This window comes from Cucurbita pepo, chromosome LG02 (assembly GCF_002806865.2).
Source record: "Cucurbita pepo subsp. pepo cultivar mu-cu-16 chromosome LG02, ASM280686v2, whole genome shotgun sequence".
NCBI lineage: Eukaryota > Viridiplantae > Streptophyta > Magnoliopsida > Cucurbitales > Cucurbitaceae > Cucurbita > Cucurbita pepo.
The window spans coordinates 3,869,305-3,884,967 of NC_036639.1; the positions used below are offsets into that span (position 1 = coordinate 3,869,305).

At 38.3% G+C, this 15,663-nt stretch overlaps 2 protein-coding genes across 2 annotated transcripts; one reads left to right on the plus strand and one right to left on the minus strand.

Annotated features, from left to right (window-relative positions):
• Positions 1–1,377: 1,377 nt before the first annotated feature.
• On the minus strand, positions 1,378–12,241 carry LOC111788526 (probable phosphoinositide phosphatase SAC9). Its single transcript, XM_023668865.1, has 12 exons — positions 11,479–12,241; positions 11,249–11,381; positions 9,869–11,085; positions 8,721–8,828; positions 8,393–8,563; positions 7,558–7,800; positions 6,667–7,098; positions 5,095–5,904; positions 4,002–4,199; positions 2,924–3,421; positions 2,586–2,816; positions 1,378–1,915 (listed from the first exon to the last, which is right to left on the minus strand). The coding sequence occupies exons 1-12, from the start codon at positions 12,100–12,102 to the stop codon at positions 1,640–1,642; spliced, it is 4,941 nt and encodes a 1,646-aa protein (XP_023524633.1). The 5' UTR covers positions 12,103–12,241; the 3' UTR covers positions 1,378–1,639.
• Positions 12,242–12,960: 719 nt separating this feature from the next.
• On the plus strand, positions 12,961–14,570 carry LOC111788527 (anthocyanidin 3-O-glucosyltransferase 2-like). The gene has a single exon (XM_023668866.1). The coding sequence runs from the start codon at positions 13,079–13,081 to the stop codon at positions 14,510–14,512; it is 1,434 nt and encodes a 477-aa protein (XP_023524634.1). The 5' UTR covers positions 12,961–13,078; the 3' UTR covers positions 14,513–14,570.
• Positions 14,571–15,663: the final 1,093 nt, after the last annotated feature.

Genomic DNA, 15,663 nt, shown 5'->3' on the forward strand with positions numbered 1-15,663 from the left:
AAACATGTTTGGCCGAGAAAACCCTTTTTTCTCTTTTGTATTATTTCTCATTCCACTTTTTTTCTTTTTCTTTATTATTATTATTATTTTATTTTTTTTGTTGATCTTTACCTAAATATGTCTTTTATTACTATTTGTGTTTAGTATGGTTTCACTTTCTTTTAAAACTCTATTTTCTTTTGTTGGGATATAATTAATTAATTAGAATTAGAATTATTAATTGTAATTAATTATAATTATAATTCTAATTAATAATTCTAATTATAATTAATAATAATAAACTATAATAAAAATTAAGTAAGTGTTTTATTATAATAATAATTTTATACTATATCTTTTTTAGATTACTTTTATTAATAAATTATTATAGTTGTAGAATAATTTAAAAGTGCTACGTATTATTTATTAAAAAATTATATGATATTATTAAAATTATTTGTTTGAAGATGACTATTAACATTTATTACAAAATAAACTAAAGAAATTAAAATTTAATTAGTTAAAAATATTTTAGTTAATCTAACTTAAAACATTTATATTTTATATACATTTATGAATTATGTTTTATTTTCTTATTTTCTGTTTGGAATAGGACAAAGACAGAACAAAAAGGCAACAAAAGATGTCAGAGATGTGGTGGGTTTCCTTATTTTTTGTTTAGATTAATGAAGAGAATGTTGTTTTATGTGTTTGTTCTTTTGTAATCACTAATATAACAACTAATAATAAATAATAATTGCAATTGTCGTTGTAGTTTATTCATCGTACGTTTTTTTTTATTGATAATTCCCATCGTTTTTTATCGAAGCTCCTAAATCTTATCGTAGATTCAATTTTCGGTCTTCATCGACTGATAATAAGCTACAATCGATTATATTATGGTGATGCATATTGGTAGTACATTCAAATAATAGTGAAAACTCAACCGGGTTGATCTTTTGAGTATGCTTCTAGAAATCTGTGTATATTGATGAAATGGTCATGGACGAGAGATATGACTAAATAATTTGAGGTTGTTGAGTTAGCTTTGAAAAGCTTTCCAACCTAATTCCTAATGAAACCATTCTCTCTCTGGTTTTAGAGTAGATGACGTTTTTGTCAAAGATTAGGCGAAAAGATGACACGTGAATAGGTGCTAAGTGGGCACACCTTTAAACATATGGAACTTGGAAACTTGTTCTCATAAACGGAAGAACACACGAGAGGAAAAGATAAACGTTAGATTTTAATAAATAAATATACAAACTGAGAATTTTTTTACAAGCTCAAATAAAGTAAGCATCTTTAACATAAATGTCAGAAGTTCGAATTCTCCACGCTTCGCTCTACGTATTGTTTTACTACCTAGAACATAAACGAACATCAAACGCCACGCAAGGCCACTAAACAAGCTTTTTCTTACTCATTCCCAACTCAAAAGGATCAAAAATCTTGAGATTTGTATATACACAAATATCTATTCCAGCAGGAAAGAGAACTTTTCTTCTAAGTTCCTAAAATTTGGTATTATTATGTAAAAGAATATTGAGTTACATATATTGGCATTACAACAAAGAATGGAATCAAATAACATAATTAATTACCTTTACCTTTACCTTTTGTTTTCTTTTCTCCTCGCAGTAAGAGCAACGTCCGAGCATCAAACAGCTGAAAGACTTGCCCATTTTCCAAGTTCATAAGGATCTGCATAGTAAAAAAGCTTAATTCTATTAGACAAAGACAACCCTGCTGCAAAAACCCGAAATCCAGAATCGTCTTGTTCAGCTGGGTCATCGGAAAACGCTGCAACATCGCCGAGAAGTTTGAATATAATTCTTCTCGTTTGTACAGGTCTAGGCAAATCGAAGTAAAATCCTGTTCCTGCTTTCGCTTCCGGTAGTCGGTACTCGGCAATAGTTACTTCATTATTGGGCTCCTGTAAATGTCATGTTAACTATAAGCATGATTGAAATACTAAAGTAACTTTCCAGGAAAAAATATAATCAGTGCCGTTGAACAAAGATACTCAGCATCAGATGAGAATCGCCCAAATTAGACAATTCTTGCGAGAGTATCTGCTTTCCTTATTTGAGAGATTCAAAAAGAGCTAAATAAACTAAACATCAGAATGAAAATTTTGTTCGAGACGAAAACCGTGCTGAGAAATGAGAAAATAGGATCCTTCTGCACCTAGTTGTTGTCCATGGAAAACAGTTAATGGATTGTATCCTAGCTACGTATGTTTTTGTTTTTGTGATATCCCATATTGGTTGGGGGAGGAAACGTGTTTTAAAACCTTGAGAGGAAGCCCGAAAGGGAAAGCTCAAAGAGGACAATATCGGCTAGTGGTGGCTTGGGCCATTACAGTTTTTATGCTAAAGTTGTATACTAAACAAAATGTGAGATTCCACGTCGGTTGGAGTGGGGAACGAAACATTCTTTATAAAGGTGTGAAAACCTCTCCCTAGCAGACGTGTTTTAAAACCTTGGAGGGAAGCCCGAAAGGAAAAACTCAAAGAGGACAATATCTGCCGGAGGTGGGACTTGGACAGTTACACAAAAACTATTTATGATCTGAACAACATAAAACAAAGACTACTAGTTACCTGAATAACGGAAACTTGTAGATATATTACAGCAGGATAGATGTGTCGATCTTCTAAAAATGTAACCGAGGCATCCCAGACTTGTTCATCTGAAAAAGGTGAATGGGTAACTCGAGGTTTTATTGCACCGAAAGCCTCCAGACGGAACCCAGCAATCATTGGGCAAGCTGGAGATAGATACTGTTCCATGACAATATCGTTGTCCATAACCCTTTCAGCTTCAATTGGAACCTAAAGAAAACAAAAAGACAGTTAACAGCAAGTTAGTATGGGAGGAATTTTGACAAATGCCACAGAGACTAGACATTATAGAACACCCACAAGAGAAGAATTTCTACCTTGAATCTCCTTAACTGAGGGGCTCTCTCCAACCAGGACCTGTCAGTATTAGTCACTTGATCAGTGTCTGATGATGATTCAAGGGCTATCTCTTTTCTCGCTGGGATTCCGACTACGATGATTCGTTTAGCATGGAGACAAGGAATAGCTTCACTCGATCCTCCAAAGGATCCAAAGGATCCTAACGAGGCACGTCGATTAACTTGTGGATTAACTGGGGCAACAGGATTTTCATCTAGAAGAGACAAGAGGTCAAAATTTTTCATAAAATTAAAAGAACTGGAACCAGCGCGTTGGAGGCGTAGCGTCATCCAAATGATGCGGCATCTAACAGGGCTTTTAAAGGTAAACCGGACATGTCTAGGTGCTGCATCCTCGCTGTGTTTTCTTTCTGGTCCACAAAAATCAAATGAAGATGGAATCAAGGATTGAACATCCCACTTTCCAATATATGACCGTTCTTCCCTGTGAATAAAATTACTCGCCCAAATTTGTACCTGATATGAGAGAAGGGTACAAGTTTCAATATCCAGCAAGATTTCAAAGCATTGTAATAATATATTCTAAATTCATGGTTCAAATCTACCCCCTGTAGAGATGTGTCGTCTCATTTTTTGTTTATTCAAGTCGACGAAAAACATAATGTGCACGAGCAAAAAAGTCTAATAAGACATGAACGCAAATGTTCCCGGTGCTAGAAAGTTGTATTTGACACAAAATGCAAAGTTACAAAAAATCGCAGACTGATTCAAGTAAAACAAGTCTGACACGTCAAAAACTATGACTTACACATAGCAAAGGTTATATCTGCCATGAAATAATATTCAGTTAAAATGATTTTTTTGTTCTTGAGCACCATCCATGATGATCCTGCAGTGACTTATTCAACTATCCCTGCTATGCTTGCAAGATACATTTCTGGAATACTTACACTCTTATGTCTATGTAGGCTCTAATAACAAGCACATTGACTACCAACACACTAACAAAGAAGCATATTAAGCACGCAAATGTTAGTACTTGCAATTGGAATATCTCCTAAAGAAGCATATTAAGCACGCAAATGTTAGTACTTACAATTGGAGTATCTCCTGCAGAGTACCCACACGGGCTCACAATCATGATGACACTACTAACATCAGAAATGGAACCAAGAACAATAACAAATTCAGCAGAGGTTGTGTTGGGAGGAGCTTTCCAATATGAAGAAAACGAACCAGAACCTAAGGGAGCAAGCAATGACAAGGCTGGTGCAGAATCTGCTGCTGTTTCAACCTACAATTACGCAAAACCCTGCAAATTATTATAAATTACAAAGACAACCAAATGGAAAACTTTTGCGAGTTGGATGACACAATTCTTGGAATAATATCAGACAATTTTCAAGAGATAAAAACATTAGAGTATCTTGAAATGTCTTTTCTAAAAGAGAGTTAATTTTTAAAAATAAAATCACATTCCATTCTGTGTCTTCGAGAATGTAAGGTAAGTAGCAAAATGGAACCGATAACAGTACCAAATTCAGAAGGCAGTGTACTAACTTTGTCATGAACAAAAGGCTAAGCCACCAGCCTTTTATGGAATGATATCAATGCCGATGAATTCCGAAAATTCAAATGAATTTCTAATAACTTCTATTGCATGTCTAGCAAAAAGATCTTCGAGTGATTCGTCACCAACCAGGACATCCTACCAAAATTTGGTTCCCTTTTCATTGCCAAGTTTAAAATCAAAAGTAATGTCCACCAAGCTTTTGTAAGAGGCCATAGATTTGCAATGCCTCCTAGCATTATCTTTAGGGACCAGAACTTTTCCATTAAGGTGAGTTGTCCATCACAGTAGAGCTACCCACAGCGTGAACTTTTTGAAAATGCAATGGCGACAAATAAAGATTTTTACAATATATATTGGTAATTTAAGTTGCCAAACACCCCTCAATCAACCATTTCTCCACCCAAAATACATTTTTTATTCTTCTACTCCTAATTGTAACATCACTTTTTCAGGAATAAATATCGCACGTACTATTGTGAATATTATAGTTTTCTAACTTAGCTCTAAAAGAAAAACATAAAATATAATCTCATAGTTATATTCTTAAACGAGAAATCATATGCAGCGCACATGACAGAAAACAAAACTTGTGCGTATGTAAGAATCAGAACATTACCAAGTGCAAAAGGCTGGCAAATGGAAATTCAGCAACAGACTCTTCTCCATTAAGCAGTTTTCTAAGGACCTTATTTACTCGTTGGCCAGCATACCGCAGATTCTTTCCAGACAGCCAATCCCCAAATGATGATCCAATCACCTGGTTCAGAGCTCCATATGCAGCATCATCGGCACGAGCAATTCTTCGTCCACTAATTAATACCCTTACATAGTCCAAGATCAATGCATCAAGCAAAATGTTGGGACAGCAGCTCTTACAGACAAGACCATCCAAACCATTCGAGATATCAATTCGGCTCCCATGACCAGATCCTCCCTGGCTGTAGTTTGAGACTTCTCGTGGGCTATAGCTTGTTAGTAGTTGAGCCCCTCTCCCAGCACAGCATACTTTACAAACCTTTCTTCGGCATTGCGAGCATAACAAGACAGGCTGGGGAGCTCCCATTAAAGATGCTTTAGAGGGAAATTGAACTGGTGTATTAATTTCAGCACGCACCTCACAGGTTCCACCAGAACAGATCTCTCCAATTTCCGTGATGTTCCAGAAATCCACAAGATCATCAATTTTATCAAGACCAATAGCAGCAGCAGTTTTGTCTTCCAGATAAGTGTGTCCAACTAATGCAAGGTTGTTCGCCAGTCTGCATAACCTTCCAATATAAATTTCATCGAGCAATAGATTTGGATTTATAGTAGCAGGATCAGTTCCAGTTGATAATAATGCTCTATCCCTCTCGGCAGCTGAAAGATTTAGCCGGAGGCGCTTAATTTCAAGCTTCATGGCTTCTTGAAAGCTGAGCCTCTTTTCCTGCATTATTGCATAAATATTATCTTTCTAAATATGATATATTAGGATCAGAATAAGAATACTAGATGATTAAATCATCTTCATTCTTCTATTAAAAGTGATCGTCATAATCCATCCTTTTAGGCACATACCACTCAAATAATGACATGAGCCAACCATTACTCACAGATCTTGTCCTTGAAACTTCAAAGCAACCCAAAGTCACTTTCTTGCTTAAAATGCTATTACCACTACCTATCGTAGCAAGAATTTCCTAGTTCTTACTGACTCAAAAACCACTAATTCAATAATCAACGTGCAGAGAGGGATTCAGAAAAACTATTGCCTGTTGATTCTTCGCTGAAAACCTCATCCTAATTTCCTTCCCCATATCTGTTGCCTCTTATAACCAACCCAAAATTCACTCCAAACAAATTGACTGTCTCAGCAAGCTGCCCTGGACTTTCCTTTTCAGCTCTCATACAACATGTATGCATTGCTGGAGGCTCATTATCCTTATTTATATATTTTTTCTTTATTTTTATTTCTTTTCATTTTTGCTCAACTTGTTCAGATGAACTATCGTATATTATCCATTTATTTGCTTCCTATCATCTACGTTCTGGTTAGCCAGTTTTGATGTTAGCCAAACACTTAATTTGTAGGTTGGCCCATGATCTGTGCCAACTCTGATACAGCTCAAAATTGAAATCTATACATTGCACCGTTCTAATTTAAATGATGTCATGATGACCAGACGAAACATAAAAAATTGAAACATACCATCTGAGGTCCTGCAAGGGATATGAGACAGTTTATGTATTGTTCGGAACAACTATCGGTAACCTTTGGATCTTCTGGTGAGGAAACTTCGTGGTCAGTGTCAGCACCATGAAATCCAACATGCTGGTCCAAAAGACCAGGTAAGGGTTCCCCCTGATGTACAACAGTTTCACTAACTGGTTGTGAAATTGGATCCGAAAATGTGACTTCTCCGGTCAAAAGGTCAACCGATGGATCTGCAGAAGTACTCGCTTTAACTGATTTTGAAATATCCTCATTTAATGAAGGGGCCATAGATGGCTTGGTTCCTGAACCAGAAGAAAATTGGTTGATTTCCTTATGAATCTTTTTAGTGAGGTGAGCTAATCTTGCACCAGGTCCTTCGTCATAAAACACCCCACTCCAAGGAAGTGAAGCTCCAAGGATCTCTATCTATAATATTAGCCAACAAAATAAAATATGTTACAAAGTAGAAGTAAGAGCAAATCCTAACGTAATAGTGATAAATGACAAAAAAATAACCAAAAAAAAAAGCTGATGGGCGAGACAGAGAACCCTAAAGATGTAAATTAGCAAATTATACCAGTTGAGAAAATAATAATAGTAATAATAATAATAAAGGTCAACTTCCTCAAAATATGTCAATGTAACATTAGGCTGGTTACAAATAAAATTTCGTTAATCCTAAAAAAGCAATAGGATATAAAGAAATGAGACGGGAAAAAAATATATAAATAAAAATAAAAACAGGCCAAATGAAATGAAAAAATTGAAGTATGACATCTATGCCAGAATCTAGAGAACTACATGTTAAATATTACAGGTCCAAAAAAACTCATCAAGATGCTCTCAGAAAATGATTGTGTAGCTCAATGAAATATTACTTCTCACCTCACCAAGTGTCATTGAACTTCTCCCAGAATCAGCAGTATAAAATGTCACAGCTACGACACGAGTAAGGAAGTCCACTTCACCCTCTGGTTCTTCAAAATCATATAATAATGGAAGTGTTGATGCATTTTGGGAATGGAGGCGTGCACCAGCCCCAGTGATAGCCATATCCTCAGCACTGATTTGCCCTGGTAAGGTTATTACAAGGTTTGTCCCATTTTCACACTGAGGAATGGAAGCACCCTGCAAAGAACCAACAAAGCTATTTAAGATCATCAATAACCACGTGTTAATATTAACCATTTGCATACATACAAACAGTCCATGTATGTAGGAAAATATGGATGGCAGAACGTGCAGTCACTTCATGTATGTTGCCTTTTGTGTGAAATTGGGTAATTCTGATACATAATTTGTCATGAATTTAAATAAATTCATGCTTAAAAAATAAAAAAGCTAGGACTAGAAGCAGTATGCAGATGATATATTGTAACAGTGTTGAACAGCGTAATCATGTGTGAATAGGCTTGAATGACCATGTGAAAGGTCATTTTGGTGTTCCATGTAAATGCAATATGTTGTCAAAAAGGAAAACGCCCTAATGATCCAATATGCAATTAAACATCTATCGATGATATGTAACTGAGTGTAATCAATAGTAAGATTTTCCATTTTTTTGACAAAACAAATGTTACAAGAATAAGCAGCCTGGCAAAACAGTTTCTTCATGCGACCACACTAACTAAAGAGCTGTACCTCTACATCTCCTGACATTGAACAAGAGAAACACTATGATCATAAAGCACGAAGGGAAAGTTTTGAAGAGCATACAAACCTCAAGAATTAGTTTTAGCCCATCAAAATTACGGCCAGTCCTTACATCAACGGTGGCAGGATAAGTCAAGTCATCTGCACCATGAGATACAGTAAGAAGAAGCTGACAGACATGGCAAGGCTCAGTTAGATAAATGAACAGTTCAACGACATCATCATTCTGCGGAAAGACCTGTAGGACAAAGAACACAATTATCTCATGAAAAGGCAGCAAGCAAGACCAATCACAATTCATAAAGTTTCTCAAGCAGCAAGGATAATAAGAAATTTGAACAGGTATCATGTTTCCATCAGACATATGATTCAGATAAGAAAAGAATTTCCAGTACCCAGATCTCGCTTTTCTTCTTAAAACTCAGAAGACCAGATCCACCATTAGAGTTTGGGTACATGTTGGTGATAGGTTTGAGTAAAAAACTGGATGCTCGCGTGAGTACCTACGCCAATCCATGTTGTTAATCAACACAACTAAACAGAAAAGTAGAGCATAAGTAACATGTGGTAACCATATATGCAGTACAAGGACAATAACCAAAGGAAATAATGCAATACTTGAGCCAGAATATGAAATATCAAACAGGAAAAAAGTTAACCTGGTAGACTAGGAGTAGCTACAACACATACTCCTCTTTAACGATAAGAGTCCCACGAAGAGGCTCATAAACTCACAAAAGGAGGCAGCCTAAATAATGGAACTTCTCTTTAAAGCCAATAACATTTGGATAACCAGTGCCATCGTCATCACTAAACATGAGGTGAAAATCATCTCTCGTACTTATAGTTTAAGATGAATCAATGCTTAAAAAAGATTATAAATCATATTACATCCATTGGCCTCAAATTTAGGGGCTTTCTATGTTCACCAGGTTCAAAACCAGTACAACTGTTTGAGGCTTCAAAAGCTGGAATCTAAGAATTTTTGTGATATTCAATCCATGATAGAGCTCCAATGTCAACTTGAACTCATGATTTTTCTGTTGAATCGAAAGGCCCTTAACTGACCTCAACATCATGCAAGTAAAACAATATAGAGACTATACGCCTTGTTATCAACTGTCTTAAGACGCCTATTCCTTTTGATATAAGAAACAATTTAGAAATCCTATCCATTTATAATAAAATGACCACATGCAAAGAGTTCTGTTCAGCTTACACTAAATTGTTGAAAAATCAAATTCTACTGGGTATTAATTATTTCATTCCACCTTTTAACAAAAAAACACTACCCAAGCAAATAAAATAATATTTTATAAATAGGAAAATATTCATGTACCATGAAAGGCACAATAAAACCATGGGACTTCCATACCCTCCATCCCCAAAGAAGAAAAATAGATAAATAATTACCAAATATGCTCTTGATTCTTTGTTATATGAGAGAATTTATTTTCAATGTAAAACGAAATGCATGTATGCGTCATAATTCTCCAATTGCTAGGTAAAGACCAAATCGTCCAGAAAATTTTCAAAAACATACATGAAGAGGCTGAATAGGTATTGATGGAAGATGTTTGAAAAGCTTCATCCCAAGAAACATCTCCAGCTGCTTTTGTCGAGAGCTGTCAACAACTGCATTTTTATATCTTCTCTGCAAAGTAATTTTCATGTTTTGTGCAGCGGAAAATTGTGTAAATTTTCCTGCTTCTTCATTGAATATGTTAAGGATTTGGCTATGCATAGCTCTGGAACCAGTATAAAGGGTGGCATGAATATCCCCGGCAAGCAAAAACAAATCTGCTAGCTGAGAAATGGGAAATAAAATTGTTGATTTCTTGAATTCTTCAAATGTCATATCAAATCTTTTCCAAGGTTTATCAGGAAAAGGATGTGTCCATGTTGTGGTCCTCGTATTATGATCAATATAATAGGTTTTCCCTGTCACAGCATCACTCCTTTTTTCCCACCCTGGTGGCAGTGGAGCTGTATATCCACTGTGGGCATCCATTGAACGGTAACCCATTCCATAGTCATTATCTAAAGATATCCCTAGCCGCCTGCATTGCTCCATGAAGACTTGGAGAGCCCCAAAAAAACTAGCAGCATTGGTTCTATCCAAAGAATCGGCACAGTTATATCGTATCACTCCATTTTGATGTGACCTTATGCAAAAATCACCTTCGAAGTCATCATTATGTATGATTTCGCCCCTATAATCCGTACTCTGTAAGCGGGATGGTAAATAATCCCCTTCAGAAACACCTATTGATATAGTAGGTCCTTTTAGGAGCTTCCACAGCCCTTCAATTGTTTCCTGTTCACCCTTTAACTTTGTACTTGCATGCCAATCATAATTTACTAAATGGATTCGAGTATTCGGAAGTTTACCCGTTGATTTAATATAACTCATTGATTCCTCGAAGTGCTGAACTAAAACTGATTCTGATTTTCCTTCTCCATTCCTAAGCAAATTTATGCAAACTATAGGAACCAAAGCCTTTTTGTCCTGATTTCCTTCACCGACAACATCGATATTCCCAGCTTCATATCTCTTATTCAACCTCTGATAGTATTGTACGCTTCCTTTATAAGGATCACAATCAGAAACATGTATTTCTGCTTCTGCAGCAGTGATCTTCAGCTCTGCACCCCACCAAATTGGAATGGTGCCCCGTCGCCAAAGGTACGTGTTAAAAGGAGTGCTCTGACCTGCCTTTTTAGGTATCCATACCAGTTGCTCACATTCAACCTCGTTTCCTGCCAGATTTGGAGCATTTGTAACTTGACAATTAAACATGTTTCTTATCCAAAACAGGAAATGAATGAATGAACAAACAGTGGGAATTATCACGATATGGAAGAATTTCAACAATGGGAAATGAATTCTTTTCCAGTAATGATCAAACGCCACATTAATTACCTGTGCTGAAGCATGCATTTAACCCCCTGGCCAAATATCGAGTGCCCGGATGCAGCCTGCTTCGACGAGCAATAAGTGCGACAAACCCTTCCATCTGACCAGAACTACCAAAACTTCGACACTCTGCAAACCCCTACACAATATTATCCACTAAGACAACACTCCAAAAACTGCCAATTTATGACATGCCAAGATTACGATGATGAGATAAATTAAGCGCAAAGCAAAACCTGGAGAAGCGCAACGCAATGATATGGCAGCCCAATGTTCTTGAAGGCCATCGACAACCAACAATTCCAAACGAACTCTTCGTCGGGGTTGCCCACCGGCATCCGGCTAGGGAACGGTCTCGTGATGTCCCTCGATTCACAAAAGTAGTGTTTCCCCTCAATATCAGCCTCAGCCAATTCCTGCACGTTCTTCAGCTCGCCCTTCCCCTGAACCTGCGGATTCTGCAGCGGAACCTTGATGCACTGACTCTCCAGCACCGTGAAAATACATCCTCCACCGGGCAAATTCGGTATACTGATGGAAAGTTTGGTGGCAACAAAGAGTAAACCAGTTCCACCCACGGCAACGTATCCTAAAAGCGCTCTAGCTTGGACGGAGGACTTACAGAGCCATCGCGATCCCTTGGTAACGAAATCGATTGCCTGGGACTCGGACTTGAAGACATCAAGTCCGGACTTCGCATGGTAGCGAAGAGCGCCGGTGGTGGGATCGATGTAGATCAGCTGGGTGTCGTTCCTCGAATACAAACTTGCAACTACATAGACTTCCCCTGATTCAAGTGTGAGAACGACAATAGATGTGTCTCTGGAACTTCCTCCACCGGCTGTGGGTGAAAACGCCATCGGCGGCGATAAATCTTGCCGGACCGATCCCAAGAATTTTGATCAGATTCAATCGAATTGATCGGATCGGCCACATACGGATGACAAACCAGTCAGGAACAGAGAGCCCAGAGAGAAAGATGGATTTTCCATTCTTCTTCTTCTTCTTTTTTTTTTTTATTTTATTTAAATTATAACGACAAATATTTGATTATATATATTTTTAAAAAAATAAAAAATTTAAAAATATTTTTTTATCTCAAAATTTGATCGTTAGATCCTTTACTCTCGCTATAGTTGACCTTAGTTTAACTAACACAAACATTTATTAAACATAAAAGATTATATATATAATTGACAAAATTGCACGGCTCACCTCACCTCGAACCTATAGAGTTGATTAAAGTCACACCTTTGTTTTGGGCCGTCGATGTGAGACGTTCATCCACGAACCCCTCTCCCCTAATCGAGGCTCGACTCCTCTGTTTGACATGCCTAAGTTTAGGGCATGACTCTGATACTATGTTAGATGAACACGACCCTCCCTCGACAATGGTATGATATTGTCCTAAATATAAGCTCTCATGACTTTGTTTAAGGCTTCCCATGTCTCATTCCAATGGAGATAATATTATTTGATTATAAATTCATTATCATTCCATAAATTAGCTGACGTGACGTGGAACTTTCATCCACCAACACATAAAAAACTTGTAAATCTACCGTACAATAACATGATGGTACAACTTTAATAAATTTTTACGAAGAAACAAAGGACAGTAACTTTGGATTTTCATTATCGATAGGTATTTTTGCATCTCGGCCTATTAATTATCCGTGATGTTAGATATAGAAGAGAAAAATTATAAAAATATTTTATTTTCACATTTATATTTAATAATTATTAGAAACATCTATATATTTTTGGATAAGTATTGGAACATTAAATGGTAGACAAGAACACGATCCATTCCCTGTTCCGTTGACTTTCATCGACATGGAGACGGCGGAGCTGGTTTTCTTGCCGTCGCTGGGAGTCGGTCACCTTGTCTCCACCCTCAAGTTCATCACTCAGTTTCTCGATCGCGACCACCGATTCTCCGCCACCATTCTCCTCATGAAACCCCCATTTGCCCTGACGCCGACGGCTGGAAACTCCGATCCGCCGCCGCCTACCTCCACGCCGCGCATTCGCTATATTCATCTCCCCTGCCCCCCCGATCCTCCTCCCATTCAAATCTTACACAAATCCGTTGAGAATTACTTCTCTCTCTATGTTGAGAGCTATAAATCTTTGGTTAAAAACGCCATTGTTGACCTTGCTGTGCCGGTTGCTGGCTTGGTTCTTGATGTCTTCTGCACTTCCATGATCGATGTCGGCGATGAACTTGGCATCAATTCGTACATCTTCCTCACTTCCGGCGCTGGATTTCTCGGATTGATGTTTCATCTCGAAGCCCGAGATCGATTAGTCGGTGTTGAATTCGACAAATCGGAAGCCGATTCAATCATCCCCTGTTTCACCCACTCTGTTCCGATGGGATCTCTGCCTCAATTTGCGTTTAACGGCGACGGCGGATTCAGTTCCATGGCGAAACAAGCTCGGAAATTGAAGGAATCTAAAGGAATTATCATCAATACCTTCGCCGAGCTTCATCAACCCTCTGTTTGGAGTTCACTCTCTGAAGATGGGATCCCTCCGATCTACACGGTGGGGCCGGTGCTCGACCTGGAAAGCGAAAACCGGCCAACCCCAGATGAAAAACAGAGCAGGGAAATCAAGGGTTGGCTTGATAATCAACCGCCGTCGTCGGTGGTGTTCTTGTGCTTCGGTAGTTGGGGATGTTTCAGCCAACCCCAAGTCATGGAAATTGCAAATGGGCTCGAGAGTAGCGGAGTCAGGTTCCTCTGGTCTCTGCGTAGCCCACCTCCGCCGCACAAGCAACTCGAGCCACCGTCTGATTACGCCGATGTCGACGACGTCTTGCCGGCGGGATTCCAGGAAAGGGTTAAGGGGAAAGGGAGAGTATGTGGGTGGGTTCGGCAAGTGGATGTTTTAGCCCACAGAGCCATTGGAGGGTTCGTTTCACACTGCGGATGGAACTCCATTTTGGAGAGCATTTGGCACGCCGTGCCGCTCGCAGCTTGGCCGCAGTACGCCGAGCAGCAGATAAACGCGTTCGAGCTGGTTAGAGAACTGGGTTTAGCGGTGGAGATGAAGATTGATTACCATAGGGACTGTGGATATCTGGTGAGTGCCGATCAGATCGAGAGAGCCGTTCGATGCTTGATCGACGGCGATGATGCAGAGGAGATGAGGAAGAGAATGAAAGAAGCTAGTGAGAAGAGTAGAGAAGCTCTTGTTCACGGTGGTTCTTCTTACACTTCATTTGGGAATCTCATCGATAACATGATGGCTAGTTTTGTTTAGCTCGAATTTTATCGTCGCCCTGAAATTTCGGTGTTTTTATATATGTTTTTCATCTAAATCGAGTGCAAGAAGATTGAAATTAATTGTGATCTCTCGCATTGATTGGGGAGGAGAACGAAACACGTTTGTGTGGAAACCTCTCCCTAGCAGACTCGTTTTAAAAACATTGAGAGTAAGCCTAAAGAGGACAATATATGCCAGCGGTGGGCTTGACCCGTTACAAATGGTATCAGAGTCAGACAACTGAAGATGTGCCAGCGAGGAAGCCCTTCTCTGATGGGGGTAGACACGAGGCGGTGTGCCAATAAGGACATTGGTCCCACATTGATTGAAGAAATGAACGAGTGTCAGCAACGACGCTGGGCCCTGAAGGGGGTGGATTGTGATATCCCACGTCGGTTGGAGAGGAGAACGAAACATCCTTTATAAGGGTGTGGAGTGGATTGTGATATCCCACATCGGTTGAGGAGGAGAACGAAACACTCTTTATAAGGGTGTGGAAAGCTATTCGTAACAGACGTTTTAGGAATAATCTTGCAACATAGAAAAATCGATAATTTTAGGGATAGTCCAAGAATCACCTTTGAATCATAAAGTTTCTCCCAAAATATAGAATTCAAAGGACAAACCAACCCTTTGGAAGACTAGAATAATCCGCTCACGGTCTAATAGCAATCATAGGAATAATTTGAGGCCTACCTCGAAATGTCGAAAGGACTCCCAAAGAATTGATGTTCAAAAGAGAATATCACAACATTTCTTAAAAAAATAGACAACTAAAATCCAAAATATTACTCTCAAATTAGGCTCCATGCAGTTAGCCTACAACACAGCTAATATCATAAGAGAAATTGGGCCACTACATCGAACTCAAGCAAAGAGACTCGAGCCAAAAAGTCAAATCCATGCTCGACCACCTCTGATATCACAATAGCACTTCATCCCCTACCGTACATTTTGGAGCATTTTAGTTCTGGTTGGTGTAGACATGATTTTGGTAAACAATCGTTTACACTGTATTGATATGACATGAATGAATGGTAAAGACTTAACTACACATGAAAAACAAGTAAAAGGGGTTCTAAAGGGACATATAACTATAGACAACAGGTCATAGACAAAAAAACACATCTGAGATGTTTCAGAAGATT

What these genes read in the sequence shown, in the direction of transcription:
- LOC111788526 (XM_023668865.1), bottom strand. Translation starts at nt 12,102, where the DNA reads ATGGCGTTTTCACCCACAGCCGGTGGAGGAAGTTCCAGAGACACATCT. An exon ending in AAATGCATGCTTCAGCACAG is followed by an intron (nt 11,086 to 11,248) that starts GTAATTAATGTG and finishes CAAATCTGGCAG; the next exon opens with GAAACGAGGTTGAATGTGAG. An exon ending in CTCAGTTAAGGAGATTCAAG is followed by an intron (nt 2,817 to 2,923) that starts GTAGAAATTCTT and finishes TGTTTTCTTTAG; the next exon opens with GTTCCAATTGAAGCTGAAAG.
- LOC111788527 (XM_023668866.1), top strand. Translation starts at nt 13,079, where the DNA reads ATGGAGACGGCGGAGCTGGTTTTCTTGCCGTCGCTGGGAGTCGGTCAC.